The sequence below is a fragment of the Castor canadensis genome, chromosome 7 (assembly GCF_047511655.1).
Source record: "Castor canadensis chromosome 7, mCasCan1.hap1v2, whole genome shotgun sequence".
NCBI classification, from domain to species: Eukaryota; Metazoa; Chordata; class Mammalia; order Rodentia; family Castoridae; genus Castor; species Castor canadensis.
The window spans coordinates 75,541,311-75,556,875 of record NC_133392.1 but is presented as its reverse complement, the minus strand read 5'-3'; the positions used below and the strand labels follow the sequence as shown (position 1 = coordinate 75,556,875).

General features: G+C 36.0%; 1 protein-coding gene across 11 annotated transcripts in view; it reads right to left on the bottom strand.

Annotated features, from left to right (window-relative positions):
• Positions 1 to 15,565, bottom strand: part of Shld2 (shieldin complex subunit 2) — an 89,291-nt gene that overhangs the window by 33,053 nt on the left and 40,673 nt on the right. For 4 of the 11 annotated variants that reach the window (XM_074079346.1, XM_074079347.1, XM_074079344.1 and 1 more), the window contains 2 exons: positions 3,739 to 3,828; positions 1,852 to 3,378 (listed from right to left, as the gene is read on the bottom strand). In XM_074079346.1, the coding sequence (XP_073935447.1) occupies positions 1,852 to 3,378; positions 3,739 to 3,757 (1,546 nt within the window). In that variant the 5' untranslated portion in view covers positions 3,758 to 3,828. Of the gene's footprint in view, positions 1 to 1,851; positions 3,379 to 3,738; positions 3,829 to 8,709; positions 9,346 to 10,428; positions 11,202 to 11,262; positions 11,351 to 15,565 lie in introns of those variants that run through there. The other 7 variants (XM_074079351.1, XM_074079342.1, XM_074079341.1 and 4 more) reach the window with 4 other exon arrangements.

The window sequence follows — 15,565 nt, the reverse complement described above, 5'->3', positions numbered from 1 at the left end:
TCAACAAAGAACATGTAACAAAATGTTAGATTACTTATGTTACATGAAAAATCAGAATAAAATTATAACTATATAGTAAAACTATATATTTTGGAGTCTAGGTGAAATCATGGCTTTGCCATTTCCTAGATGTGTGACATTGTACAGGTTATTTTTCTGGGCTTTAGTTTCCTCAACTGAAAAACTGGGAAAATAAACAGTATCTTTCTCATACAGCTATTATAATGAGATATATACATAAAGTATATCTAAAACAAGGTCTGATACAAAGTAAGTTCCCAATAAAAATATCCCTCTATATGTGAACATAAAGAAAATAACAGAAATATACCACTCCAAAACTCTATTAGTGTTCACATGAAATTGAATATAATACCAGGAGGGTTATTTTTCCATATTTCCAAATGTGATTAATTTTAATAATAAAAAATACCATCAAAATCTATATTCCTTCAGCAAGAATATAATATACACATTGTTACTAGCAATAACACAGCAGAAATGCTATCCTTTCATCATAAGAATGCTAACGTAGTTAAAGTAAAAGGTTAAATATAAGACATACATAGACAAAACCATAAAACAATGAAAGGAGACCAATAATATGACCTGAACAGTTACATGGTGAGTGAAAAAGAGGAACAACCAGGGAAGGCTTCTCAGAGGAAAAAATTAATGGAAAGGTAGTATATAACTAAGGAGAGAAGAAAGGTCCAGAAATGGCAATGGGCAGGGTAATAGGCAGCAGGAAGGAGATCAACACAAATGCTACAGGGGTTCAATCATGCTGGGCTCAGAGGATAAAGAAAGAGTTCTCACTTTTATCATGTGCTCAAAGTCCAATCCCATTGTTGTGTTTGCCCTTGATCTAATGTCCAATATGAGGGAGAACATACGATTTTTGGTCTTTTGGGCCAGGCTAACATCACTCAGAATGATGTTCTCCAATTCCATCCATTTACCAGCGAATGATAACATTTCGTTCTTCTTCATGGCTGCATAAAATTCCATTGTGTATATATACCACATTTTCTTAATCCATTCGTCAGTGGTGGGGCATCTTGGCTGTTCCCATAACTTGGCTATTGTGAATAGTGCCGCAATAAACATGGGTGTGCAGGTGCCTCTGGAGTAACCTGTGTCACAGTCTTTTGGGTATATCCCCAAGAGTGGTATTGCTGGATCAAATGATAGATCAATGTCTAGCTGTTTAAGTAGCCTCCAAATTTTTTTCCAGAGTGGTTGTACTAGTTTACATTCCCACCAACAGTGTATGAGGGATAAAAGCGAGAGCATATAAGGGAGGGGTGAGGATAGGTAAGACACCTAAAAAATTAGCTAGCATTTGTTGCCCTTAATGCAGAGAAACTAAAGCAGATACCATAAAAGCAACTGAGGCCAATAGGAAAAGGGGACCAGGAACTAGAGAAAAGGTTAGATCAAAAAGAATTAACCTAGAAGGTAACACACACACACACAGGAAATCAATGTGAGTCAATGCCCTGTACAGCTATCCTTATCTCAACCAGCAAAAACCCTTGTTCCTTCCTATTATTGCTTATACTCTCTCTACAACAAAATTAGAAATAAGGGCAAAATAGTTTCTGCTGGGTATTGAGGGGGTGGGGGGGAGAGGGAGGGGGCGGAGTGGGTGGTAAGGGAGGGGGTGGGGGCAGGGGGGAGAAATGACCCAAGCCTTGTATGCACATATGAATAATAAAAAAATAAAATAAATAAATAAAATAAAAAAATAAAAAAAAAGAAAGTTCTCAAAGACTTAAAAATGAGAGACAACAAACAGAAAACCACAGCTTTGTAAAATAAGCTGCCACTAAACCTTAATGAACTCACCTGTGAGTAAAACTATATCTCCAAGAAACACTGTAAGTGCCCAAAATGCTGCAGTCCTCCACAGAACAACTTTCTTCTTAAGTTTTGATTGATCGATTACTGTAATTGTTGCTAAAGGCACTTTAGAGCCAGAGTTTGATCTGGATTTTATGTTTATTTCTTTCACATGACATGGAGTTAGCACCATAACTAAACAGTTATACTTCTGATCTTTAGAATAACAATTTTTTATTAATGATATTTTTTTAATTCCTTTAAATTGATGCATGTTTCTCTGATGCATTGCTATGGCCGACACCCTTGCATCGGAACCCAACTTCAGTTTCTTAGGTGCTGGGAGGACTTCAGGCAGAGCTTTGGAATGATCCAATTTATCTTTGGAGGTCCAACTTTGTTTAACAGCACTTTGGTAGAAGGTATTTAGCTGTGAACACAGTATTCCTGAGTTACACGACTCAATACATACCTCATTTGGTGGCATTTTACCTTCAGAACTGAAAAGTTCTTGAGATTCTATATTTTCTTCAAGACCTTTTTTAGGATTTATGTGAAGGTGGCTACTTTTTGCTTCAGGACAAATAGGGCTAAAAAGCTCTAGGGAATAAGCTTGGTTTTGTTCACTTTCACATCCTTCTGCAAAATCATCATTAGGTTGAGTCGAATTATTTTCAGTTATCCTTATGTCCCCATGACCTGACTTTGGCTCAATCTCCATACGTATGGTTCCTTTATTTACAGAATCCTTCCCCTTATCCTTCTTTTGAGCTAAAAAAGCAACCTGGCTGGAGGTCATTATGCTGAGAAATTCAGTGTCAGTAGACACTTCCAAGTTTGAGACCTCCCTGATTGCTCCTTCAGACGTTGGTTCATCCACTGTGTCAGAGGGAAAGAACTCCAGACATCGGTTTTGTATTGCATGATGTTCTATTGGCACATGCTTTGTTTCTATAGTTTCTGGCCGTATGTTAATTTGTTCAGCACTATGGGCCACACATTTATGATCTAGCTGAAAGGAGTTTGTTTGAAAGTTTTGACCACATACATTTGACTGATTCTTAGGCTGTTCACCTGTAATTTTCTTATTTTCCCATGGAAGCTTTTGATCCTTTTCTTCTTCAGGTAAATGCTGAACTCTGTCCTTAAACCCACACATTTGCACATTAGAGTCAGTCACATCACTCAGCTCTGAGATGTGAGTTTTCTGGGATTTTATATTCTGTATCTCAGAAGTAGAATGTATATAGTCATCTTTCAACTGAACAGATCTATTCACAGATGTCGCTAAAAAATGACCACTAAGAAGGTCTGGAAAGTCAGCAGCTTCTGGGACTTGACAATCTTCCAGATTTTGGAGTTTGTGGTTATCATCCTTAAGGTACAAAGACTGTTGACTGTACAGAAGCTGGATTTTTTTCCAGGGGTCAGCAGTGGACATTAAGGAAGTTGTTCCCTGTGATTCTGAGATTTTCAGTGGACCAACTGGGGCGCCCCAAAAAATGTGGACTTGAGATCCTCCACTCATAATTTCTAATAAAAATGAAAAATTCAAAATTAATTTTTGTCAGATTTGCATATGTTAATTTAATAATGTACCAAAATAAACTATAGTATAAAATATGAATCAAAAACATAATTAACAGAGATGATTGCTTTGGGTATGCCATTTAATTACAAAATTTACAAATACACAAGAAATCATAAATCAAAATAGTCATCAAAAAATTTTCATCTCAAGACTCTCAGAAGAAAAGCTAAACATCAAACTAATAAATAAATTTTTAGTATGTTCATATCTCATTTTGTAAACTATTGCTCCATTTAAATAACAATTTAGTTAAAATTGGGGGAGGTATTCATTTAATTTTATCATAGTCCCCTTTAAATTACCTGTTTTTTTACTCCACATATCTCAATAAATTTTGGGTTCCATTCCTTCAACTGTGAACTCAATTCCCAAACAAAGGCAGAAGACACAAACTGGAAGGCAATGAGTATAAAAAAGTAAGGCTTTCTTTGAAATGTACAAGTGATTGTATTCATTATCTTCATTCCAATCCATTAGTACAATCAGTAATTTTGTCTGTAGTTTTCATTTTCTCTACAATATAGATTGGTAATAATCATTTTATAATATTTAGATAAAGAAGAAACTCATCATCATTTAAACCTTTTTCTTTCTTTTTTTTTGGCAGAACTGGGGTTTGATCTCAGGGCTTTGTGCTTGCAAGGCAGGCACTCTATTGCTTCAGCCATGCCTCCACCATTCACTTAAGCTTTTTAAATTTATTATTATTGAACCAGGTGCTGGTGGCTCCACTTGTAATCATAGCTACTTGGGAGGATTAGGAGGACCACAGTTTGAAGCCAGCATAAACAAATAGTTTGCAAGACCTCATTTCCAAAAATAACCAGAGCAAAATGGATTGGAAGTGTGGCTCAAGCTACAGACCGTGTGCTTTGCAAGCATGAAGCTCTGAGTTCAAACCCCAGTACCACAAAAAAAAAAAAATTATGGCACTCGGACAAGAATCATAACAAAAAAAAAGTTAGTATATTCATAATTGACTTTAAACAACTCTATTCCTAGAATTCACTGAAAACATTTTTATAGGGCTATAGGAGCAAAAACCAAATAAGGTTCTGGGCCTGGTTTTTTTTTGTTTTTTGCTTTAAAGAGAGAAATAGTGAATATAGTAATTTCAAAATAAAGCTTAGTGCCAGTAGCTCATGCCTGTAATCCTAGCTACTCAGGAGGCATAGACCAGGAGGGTCGCAGTTGAAGCCAGCCTGGCAAAGAGTTCCATGAGACCCTATCTTGAAAAACCCTTCAAAAAAACAGGGATGGTGGAGTGACTCAAGGCAAAGGCCCTGAGTTCAAGCCCCAGTACCGCAAACAAACAAACAAACAAAATAATCAATACTATAAGCTAAAAACAGGAAATGGTAACCAGCTACTGGGGAAGAGTATCGCTACGGTTGTAGTTACGAGCATTTCAAGTAACAAATAGGACCTGTAAAACAGCAGAGTTATAAGAAACCCTAACCTATGTTAAGGGCAGTGGTTTAGAATACAAGGTCCAGTGTGAAAACAAAAGTAGGCATCAAACCATGAAAAGCCCATACTATGGAGATTTAAAGAGTAAAAATGCATTAAAAAGTTATCTTGAAGAGTGAATGGGTAGGAAAGACCAGGATTATTAGGTTACATGTAGAGATTAGTGGCAATGAATTTAAAATTGTGTATTTATGGCTCTAGTTATGAGGAACAAGATAGCTATAGTCCTCAGCCACTCTAATCGTTTCTTAAAGATTTGCTCATTGTTACCTCTTTGAAATCTGATCGCCTGATTATAACTAACACCAGTATCAATGTGGATGATTCTTCCTATAACCTGTTCTCGTGGCTCTTTGACTTCCTCTCCTTGGTTCACTTTATTTTCCACCTTATCTCAGTCATTCATTTCCATAATCACATACAATACCATTATCAATAACTACAATACCCCTTCTTATTTCACCATTGAGTTTTCAACTCTGACTACATTCTCCTACCTTCCAACTTACTCGCTTTAGATGCACAATTCCAACAGTTCTTTGACCACGTAGGTCTGCAAGGAATGCGTTGGTCACACTACATTTTCTATGGCATCACTCTTCACTTCCCTCAACTGAAGTTCTATGGTCTATTGTAATCATTCCCTATCGTTTATCTCTTACCCCACTGTTAAGTCCTGTAAGGCACGTGAGCAGCTAAACTCAATCTCTGGTTGAATCATCATCTACTCTGACTAACTAGAAGAAAAAATACATAATCATCTGAAAACTGGTCTCATTTTAAATTCATTACCACTAATATCAACATGAACCCAGCAATCCTGTCCTTCCTCACCCGTTAACTCTTCAAGATGACTCTGATACCTTTTCACTCTTAAATCTCCAGCATTTCCTGTCTTATCTTCATGCACAGCAGGTGGCCATGTTACTTATTTTCATTCACAAGCTCAACAACACATCTACCAATCCAGCTCTGTGATCCATACACTCTGCCTACCTTCCTGTTACTGTAGCTGAATATCCACACTTCTATACAAGTGTATAGAAGTCCCACATTCCTATTCAGGCTATAAAAATTCTCCCTTCTCTCCTACATCACAGATTTTTCTCTGTAGTGGAGCACTAACATACAAACATGTTGTTATATTTTTCCCCATGATTTTAGTTCTCATCTCCTATACCTGAATACTGAAGACTTGAATACTTGTTTTCCTTTTGGAAGTCTGGAATTTTGGTATAACCTAGGCAGAAAGTAGCTATGTAACTAGGACTTCTTAGAGAAATGACTAAATCCAGGTTTGGGCAGAAAATACACAAATGAACCTGAAACATCTCATCACATCAGAACACAACACAAAGCTATCAAAGACTATTAGGATAGTATCAAAAGAACTCAGGAGCTAACTTAAAGAAGTTTCCACTGGCTAAAAATGGGCAATTTGTGCATCAATAATGAAAATAAATATAAGCACATCACATATGTATAATCACAATCAAATATGTTTAAGTCCATGAGTACATAAAGATAATTAAGCAAGCTCACTCAGTGGTGACTTTTACAGAATACAAAAGGGACTGGTTGTCTTTAAAGGTGATAAATTGGGCCAGATGTGGTAAGCACATACCTGTATTCCCAATACTTATGAGTTGGAGGCAGAAGGACCTTGAGTTTAAGGCCAGCCTGGGCTATATACAAAGATTCTCACTCAAAAGAAAACAAATAAATAAAGCTGATGAATGAGAGGAAAGAAAATCTATCCTTTCTACACTAACAGTATCTCAAGATAACCAACTATGTGTTGAGAAGAAATCACTCTTTAAACAGGTATTCAGCTATAATCAGAAAAGGAATGATAGACTATCATCATTTTGTAACTCCTCATGAATTAATGGATCTTTTAGGTAATTATCATTAATGGTTGCTGACATCAAGATAGATGCTACAGAGCTGAGTGTAATCCTACAATCCTAGCTACTCGGGAGGCAGAGATTGAGAAGATCGAGGTTGCAGTCAGCCCAGGCAAACAATTTGCGATACCCTATCTCCAAAAAACAACCAGAGCAAAATGGACTGGAGGTGTGGTTCAAGTGTGCAGCACCTGCTTTGCAAACCCTGAGTTCAAACCACAGTCTCACCAAAAAATAAAGAAATAATAGTATAGATGTTGTAAAAGAGAGTTGGATAGATTGAGGCCAATTGCAATGTATGGTTCTTTATTTAGATCCTGATATGGACAAATAAATGTAGAAGTATTATAGGAAACTGGAAAAACTGAAACATTGATTGCTATTAGGTAACATTAGAGGATCATTGTTATTTTTTAGTGGGACAAGGTTATTGAGGCTATGTTAGAAGAGTTATGTGCTGGAGTGTTTGCAGATAAAATGCGTGACACCTCAGATTTCTTCAGAATTATAGAAGGGGGAGGGAGTGAGATGAAACCGGCATAGTTATATCTTGGTAATTATTGAGGCAGGGTGATAAGACACATAGCAATCCACTGTAGTGATCAATCTACTTTGGGGCATGTTTGAAATATCCTAGAGCTATAGTCAGTTATAAGGCAAATAACCCTCCATCAAACCCTGGGTTTGGTGATGGGGGAGGGGATGGAAAGAAGGAGGGAGGAAGAGAGAAAAAGAAACTGACTTTTGTTAACAAAGAGGACTGTCATAGTGATTCAAGTGATAAAGTGCCTGCCTAGCAAGCATGAGGCCCTGAGTTCAAATCCCAGTACTGCAAAAAAAAAAAAAGATGACTTTTCTTAATAAAGGCTTAAAAAGACTGGCTTCTTTTTAAGAAGTCAGTATATTATACTTACAGGACTGGGAAAAGTTTTAAACAGTCTGACAAAACTCAAGGTTGGGGAAATTGCTACAAAAATGCCAGTTTAGCACAGCACTTTGAAGAACAATTTGGTAAAATACAACAAAACTGAGGAGACACATTCCAACAAAACAAGTTTTTGCTATGGTAAACTGTTACACATATATTCACAAGAAAACACATACAAGAGTGATCATGGGAGACATTATATGCAAAAAATTAATAACAACCTAAAAGTCTGTAAAGAAGACAATGGATAAAGCATGAAATATTCAGAGTTCTATTACTGTATTTCAGCAAAAATAAAGGAACAAGAGACACAAATCAACATATATGCATCTTTTTGTTGGTTTTTGTTGTTTTGAGATAGGGTTTTGCTATGTGCTCAGCTGACCTTGAACTTGCAATTTAGCTTCAGGGTAACTTCAAACTCTCAGTCCTCCTGCCTCTGCCTCCCAAATGCTGGGATTAAGAGCTCACACCTTGCAGGGGGGAGAAATGACCCAAACAATGTATGTACATATGAATAAATGAAAAAAGAAAAAAAAAAAAAAAGAGCTTACACCTTGGGCTGGTGGAGCGGCTCAAATAGTAGAGTACCTGCCTAGCAAGTGTGAGGCCCTGAGTTCAAACCCCAGTACCAGAAAAATGCATATTGGGATGAACCAAACCAGGGTACAATATATGTATATATGGAAACCTCACAACAAAACCCCCTATATAACTATCATAAACTAATAAAAACATTTTTTAAAAAAGCACAAATAGGAGGATCATGGTCCAGACAGGCCCAGGCATAAATGGGAAACCCTGTCTCAAAAACAACCAAAGCAACAAAGGCTGGGGGTATGAGTCAACTGTTAGACAGCCTGTCTGGCAAATATAAGGCCTTGTGTGCAAACCCCTGTACTGTCAAAAACTTAATTAATTAAACAACAAAAAAGATTATGATTCTTAATAATCTACACTTTACTTACTTATTTGGTGGTACTGGAGTTTGAATTTAGGGCCTTGCACATCCTAGGCAGGCAGTTTACCATGTGAGCCACTCCACCAACCCTTTTTTGTGATGGGTATTTTTGAAGCAGGATCTCACAAACTATTTGCTCAAGTTGGCCTTGAACCGCAGTCCTCCTGGTCTCTGCCTCCAAGTGACTGGGATTGCAGGTGTGAACCTCTAGCAGCCAGCAATAATACTGTATTTTAAAAGTTTAGTTGGGAGAACAATTATGTGTATTATTTTCATAATGTCAATTCTGTTTTGTTTGGTAATCCAGGTATTTCTTTCACAATCTTCAAATTGAGTCTAATGTACCAGTAGTTATATAATAATAGCCCTATATCCAACATTTCAGTATAAGAATTAGAACAATGACAGTAGCTGTTAAAGTATTAGTAGCTAAAATAAACATACTGCAATTTCCAAACAGCTTATATAGGGAATTATTGCTAAGGAGATAAATTACAATAATTTTAGGTGTCAAGTTACAACTCACTGAAAGTCAAAGAAGAACTAAGCAATACTATAATTACCATATATCCCACCTTCATTTATTCCTCATAGAAAGAATAACCTAGCATTAAGAATAACTGAGCTATATACTCTCTCTACAACAAAATTAGAAATAAGGGCAAAATAGTTTCTGCTGGGTATTGAGGGGGTGGGGGGGAGAGGGAGGGGGCGGAGTGGGTGGTAAGGGAGGGGATGGGGGCAGGGGGGAGAAATGAACCAAGCCTTGTATGCACATATGAATAATAAAAGAAAAAGAAAAAAAAAAGAATAACTGAGCTAATAACATCTCTAATTTGTTTTGCTATGTATATGCCATTATTAGATTCACCACTAGGAGTCCCCAAATAGCACAACAAAGACCTTCAAGTTGAAAACATATCAAAACCAAGAGAAGAAGGAAGAAATGTATTATTGAGATGTATTGGTGGGAATACTGAGATATGTACAAATCAGGTGCATAAAAGTAACCAATGATAATGAAGTCTCCTCACTCAAATCTTCGGATTTCTTCTCCAAAGATGGTTTCTTCCCTTTAGCTTTAAATCTTTAAAAACAAAATAAAAAGCGCAAGAAATTTCTCCTATGTTGTTTCTCTGTTCTAATATCTCATTTTTCTTCAACTCACTTAAATATGGCTTCTATTCCAACAATTTTTCTATGTATGAAAACTAATGACCTAATAGAAAAATCCAAAGATCAGTTTTCAGTCCTTATCTTGTTGCCATTTGAAATTGTTTATCAATTCTTTCCTCGAACATTCTACTTTGTTAATTCTGTGAGACCACCAAAATGGAATTATTTTGGGTTTTAAAAGACAAATATTTATTGGTTTATTCATTCAATCATTCACATAACAAATACTCAACACTATCTGCAGGGCATTATACTGGGTACTTGGAATTCAACAATAACAAGGGCTTATAGTCTAACAGGAGACACAAAATGACAATTATAAAATAGAGATCTGAGGTATCTCTGGAAGGGAGAAGCCTGGGTCAGCACCATGAAAATAGGATTACTCATTATCTGCATTTTTCAATGGCTTTTAGGACTATGGCTAATCATAGAATTTTGATGCTCAATTTTAATATTGTTCAGGAAAAAATAGTACAATTCAAACCAGGAATCGTCCCTACTCCCCAACCCAACACAGGGCCTGGGAAAGTTGTCCTAATTGACTTACCCAAGGATCAGACTTGCTGTCAGCAATCTCTAAAATGTTTAAAAAGTGTAAGACACTCCCTGCTTCTGTGTCCTCACTTACCATTTTCTCCTAAATGTCCTGAAACCTGACTTTCACTTCCTATCTCTATTAATAATAATAACAAAGTCCAAATTGCCAAATAAGGACTCACAGTACTTCACCCTCCAATTGTGAAACTCTTAGTTTCTAGAACACTGCTCTATCCTAACTAGTTCTTTTACTACTCGGATTTTTCTTTCTCTTTCTTTTCCTCCTTAGGCCATCTCTTCATTTCACACATCTCTAGAGAACTGCATCCAATCCCCTTCATTTAACTACTACATTGCTAATTATGCTTTACTGAGTCAACTCTATACCAAACTATAGATCTGTATTTCTAGCATCACTACATTTGACAGAAGAATCAAAAACAAAATACAAAGCCCCCTTTCCTTTTGGCAGGGAAAGATGGTGGTGCATACAGGGGTAACACAAAGCACTCTTGAGATTTCAGAGAAATTTCCCAGAACAAGTAATGTCCGATAAGAAACAAAACTGTGTAAGGCACAATGTTATTTATACACAACAGTTTCTTCAGTATGCCTTCACTATTTGTCTCAAAAAATATCCCTTTTAAATGTGGGATTCCACCCCTCCAAAAATTAAGTAGAAACTAGCCCTGACTATTCAAAAATATGTAATTAAAAAATTTATACTAAAGAATATTACTACTAAGTGCTATCATTTGTAGGGATTAAGAGTGTGTGAGTAGGGGAATGGAGAATGATGAGAGCAAGGGAAAATGAAATATTTATCATAGCAAAATTACATAACAAGAGTTAAGTCATTCATTGCTGGTAGAGTGGTTCAGGTGGTACAGCACCTGCTAGCAAGCATGAGGTCCTGACTTCAAGTCTCAGTACTGCCAAAAAAAAAAAAAAAAGAGTTAAGTCATGAACAACTAATGAGTTTTGGATGTGCTCAGAGGGTTAAAGCTCATTACGATACCAGATGAAACCTGCAAGTACATATCCATTACCACAGTTAATAATTATACAATTTCTCAATCTGCAAAAGCCACCACTCAGAAAGACCAATACAACATAATGCTTTATCATTAGAGTGGTCAGAGTCTGGTGAATGGGTCAAAGATTTATAAAACATGAGGAACTGTATCAGCAGGTTTTTGTCTTTGCCAAGCACTGCAACCAAAAACTGCTCGTTACAAACTACATGTGGTTAAATGACAGTGCTTTCTCTACCTCATAACCAACCAGAAAAACTCCACTACTATAAGGGGTAATCATCATTATGAACCCTTTTCATGTGTATTTCACCAAAATATCAAGCAATCGTAAGATTACTCGACAGCATCAACTGAAAAAATGAAAAGGCAGCAGTGAAGATCATAACTAAAACATGTGTTTTAGAATAAGAGAGATATGAGTTCAAATCCTTACTCTGCAACTTACTAAAAATACAAACTGGAAAGTGTTGAACCCAGGTGATAGTTACATGGGATTCATTTTACTGTTCTTTCTACTGCTGTACATATTTGAAATATCCGTAATATTAAGTTAAACTTATTTATCTGTCAAATGAGAATTAAGGTGTTTTGTCTATTAATAAAGAATAACATCAATTCTTATCTCACGGTGCTACGAGCTGACACAGAGTAACTCTCAATAAACTCTAGCTTTCTGTGGTCTTAAACTCAGGAAACCACACAAACATACTTGGTGACACACACAAACCATTGTACTTCTTGCATGTTTTTGTATTTACATGAATTTTTACACAGGGCAATGATAAAATTGAAATAATCTTGTATTCTGCTTCAATCCACATATGGCTACACTTTTTATGCCAATTTATAATCTTCCTATTCATTTTTAATGCTACCTTAATGATGGATCTAATTTAGCTAACCATGATCTCTAATTTATTAACTGATTTCTAACTTACTATTGTAGATGCTGCTGCAATAAATTAATTAGTGTATTTAGCACCACTTCAATTATTTTATGATAAACTCTCAGATAGGAAATTACTAGATATGTACATTTATAGCTAATACTTATTATATTGTTGCCTGCAAAAGAACTGGACAGTTTATAATGCCACAAATAATACCTGAGGGTACCAGTCATTCTACAACTTGTTAGCATCTTAAAAGGTAATTTTGCTAATAAGGGTACAGAGGTACTTCATACTGTTTTATTTGCATTTTCCTAGTTATTTGCAAAAATGAAAAGAAAGTGAATTTAAACTACATGTAGATTAACATCACTAATATATGAGGAGTGTGCAGACATTTATATACAGGCACTCAAAGTTACAGAAAAATAGGTTAGGGAAATAAGCAGGTAAATATTATAGAAAAAAAGTACACATTTGTCCCCTTGACAAAGTGAAAGAAAAATTTACAAATTAATGAGAAAACATTTTCTACCTATCAAACTAGAAGATTTGTTAAAAAGGTATATTGGTAGAAATTTAAACTAGTAGAACATTTCTGTAGGGCAATATATGAAAATGTATGTCAAAAGTCTTAATATTATATCTGCTGGGGACATGGCTCAAGTGATAGAGGCACCTGCCTAGCAAGCCTGAGGCCCTGAGTTCAAACCGTCCCACTCCCTAGTATTGCCATTTAAAAAAAAAAAAAGAAAAAACAAAACCATGAAGTCTTAAAATTTTGCATCCTTTTGGCCCCTTAATTACACTTCTAGGAATTTATACTTTTTTTTTTTTTTTTTTTTTTGCAGTACTGCAGTTTGAACTCAAGGTCTCACCACCTGAGCCATGTCTCCACACCTACTTCTAGGAATTTAACAGGAAGAAAAACATCATACACATTCTCACAGCTTAAGCTACAAGGATTTTCAAAGCAGTATTATTTATTTGTAACACTAGAAAAATAAAAATATGCACTGATTGAGGTTTGATGGTGGTAAAAAGGTTTGGTTTTTTTATTCTTTAACTTCAGTTAACCAACCCAATTTGTTATCTCAATTCACGTGCGCTAACAAGTAACACTAAGTGCTAATAAACCATATACTATGCACATTTGGACTGAACTCTACTCTTAAAAATCACCAATGGTTATTAGATGCTGGTTCTGAGTTGCTATTTAAAATGATAGAACAATTTCACACTTTCATTACTTGTGAAAAGACTTTTAAAAATGTGTGTGTGTGTATTATTTGTAGCTGAAGAACAAAAGCAACTAAAGTTTAAAGCTATCACTCTGCATCTTGTGCCTGAAATAAAGGCTACTGAATCAACCTGTGAGGGCTGGGATGTAGCTCAGTAGTAGAATACTTGCCTATCATGCATGAGGCCCTGGGTTCCATCCCCAGCACCAAAACAAACAAACAAACAAAACTGTGAATAGACAACTGATTTTTTCACATCTTCTTTCCTAAGCACTGATTTCCTTTGCAGTTGTCTTTAGTATTCAAGTAAGATACCAGTAATCACATTTTTATCACCGCCCTCTTATCACCCCAGGTGCCTAAGATTAGTGCAGTGCAGGTAAGCCTCTGTATCCTGTTTGCAATAAAGTGGGAATTCTCCCTCTCCCTTTTTAGAGTATTTGCTTTCTCCCAACAAAGTCCAAAGATTTAAACTGTAAGTGAGCCTTAATCTAGCTTTTTTTTTTTTTTGCTTGCCTTACAAATAAGGTGACCATACATTTAGATTTCCCCACAACAACCCTAATTTAAGTATACTGCCAGTGTCCTGGGTTCTCTTCAAAGTGTCTCAGTTTGGAGATAATTATATAGTCACCTTAGTTAAGAACTATATGCATAGATGAGCAAATGTTCTATCTTTGAAGATTGCATCTTAATACATTTTCTCAGAAACATGAGAAGTAAGAGCAACTTAAGCAATAAAGGGAAACTTTCTGTTCAGTTTTCCTGTTGAAATGTTTAAATAAGGGTTAGGTCAAGTGGTAGAGCACTTACCCTAGCAAGGGTGAGGCCCTGGGTTCAACCACCAGTAAAACACACACACACTCACACACACACACACACAAACACACACACACACACACACACACACACACACACACACACACACACAAAGTTAAATAGTAATGAAATAATAATCAAAATAAGGTTAAATTATGCCTAAAACCATAATACACATTTAAGAGTCTCAAGACAGAGAAAAAGAATTAAACGAGTAGGAAAGAGAAATCAGCCTGTTTGGTAACTAAGGGAAAAAAGAGGGTCAAGCTGACAGGTCTGGGTAATGAAGCAGCAAACAATGGAATAAACCTTTTTGAATCCAGCATTACTAGAAAATGTCACAGAAAGCCAGATGAGTCATGTCTAAGAACCAACTTGTCAAGGTAACCCTTCCTAAGGAAGGTTGAAGGAAAACTTCAAAATTGAGCTGGTGGAGTGGCTCCAGTGGTAGAGCATCTGCCTTGCAAGCATGAGGCCCTGAGTTCAAACCCTAGTACCGCCACAAAAAAAAAAAAATCTAAAAAAAAAAGCCCTCCTACAATATCACTTTATTTTACTCCCCTTCCCAACTATGCAAGGGTTGAGCTTGAAGACAAGTAACCATGATCTCACAAGGTGGGCGCAGGGGTCTGCCTGCCAATTCCTTTGCTTATTCTCATCTCCACACATCCCCCACACTCTTACTTACTAGGTTTTTATATTTAAGGTAAAGTTAAACATTCAATAATATGCACAGGTCCTAAATGTTCTTCTGTTCAATAACTACTGACAAATTATTCTCTCCCAGGCAGCTATCACCCAAAACAAGACATAGGACATTTCTACAAACTTCACGAAGTCCCTCAGTTTCTTTCCTCCTATTTTCTAATTTCTGTAACTATAGAACAGTTTCATCTTTTGGGGGACTTCATATAAATCATACAGTGTATGCTCATTTATGTCATTCATTTTTCTTAACATATGCTTTTATGATTTATAGTTACTTGTCTGTTGCAACTATCAGTGATTTGGTACCTTTTATTACTTAGTAGCAATCTTTTGTGTGAATATACCACAATTTGTTTATTCATATCCTATAGGTAGATATTTCAGTTTTTCCAATTTTTCTATTATGAAATAAGACTGCTAGCAACATTCTTTTTGGCAGAGTAGACTCTTAA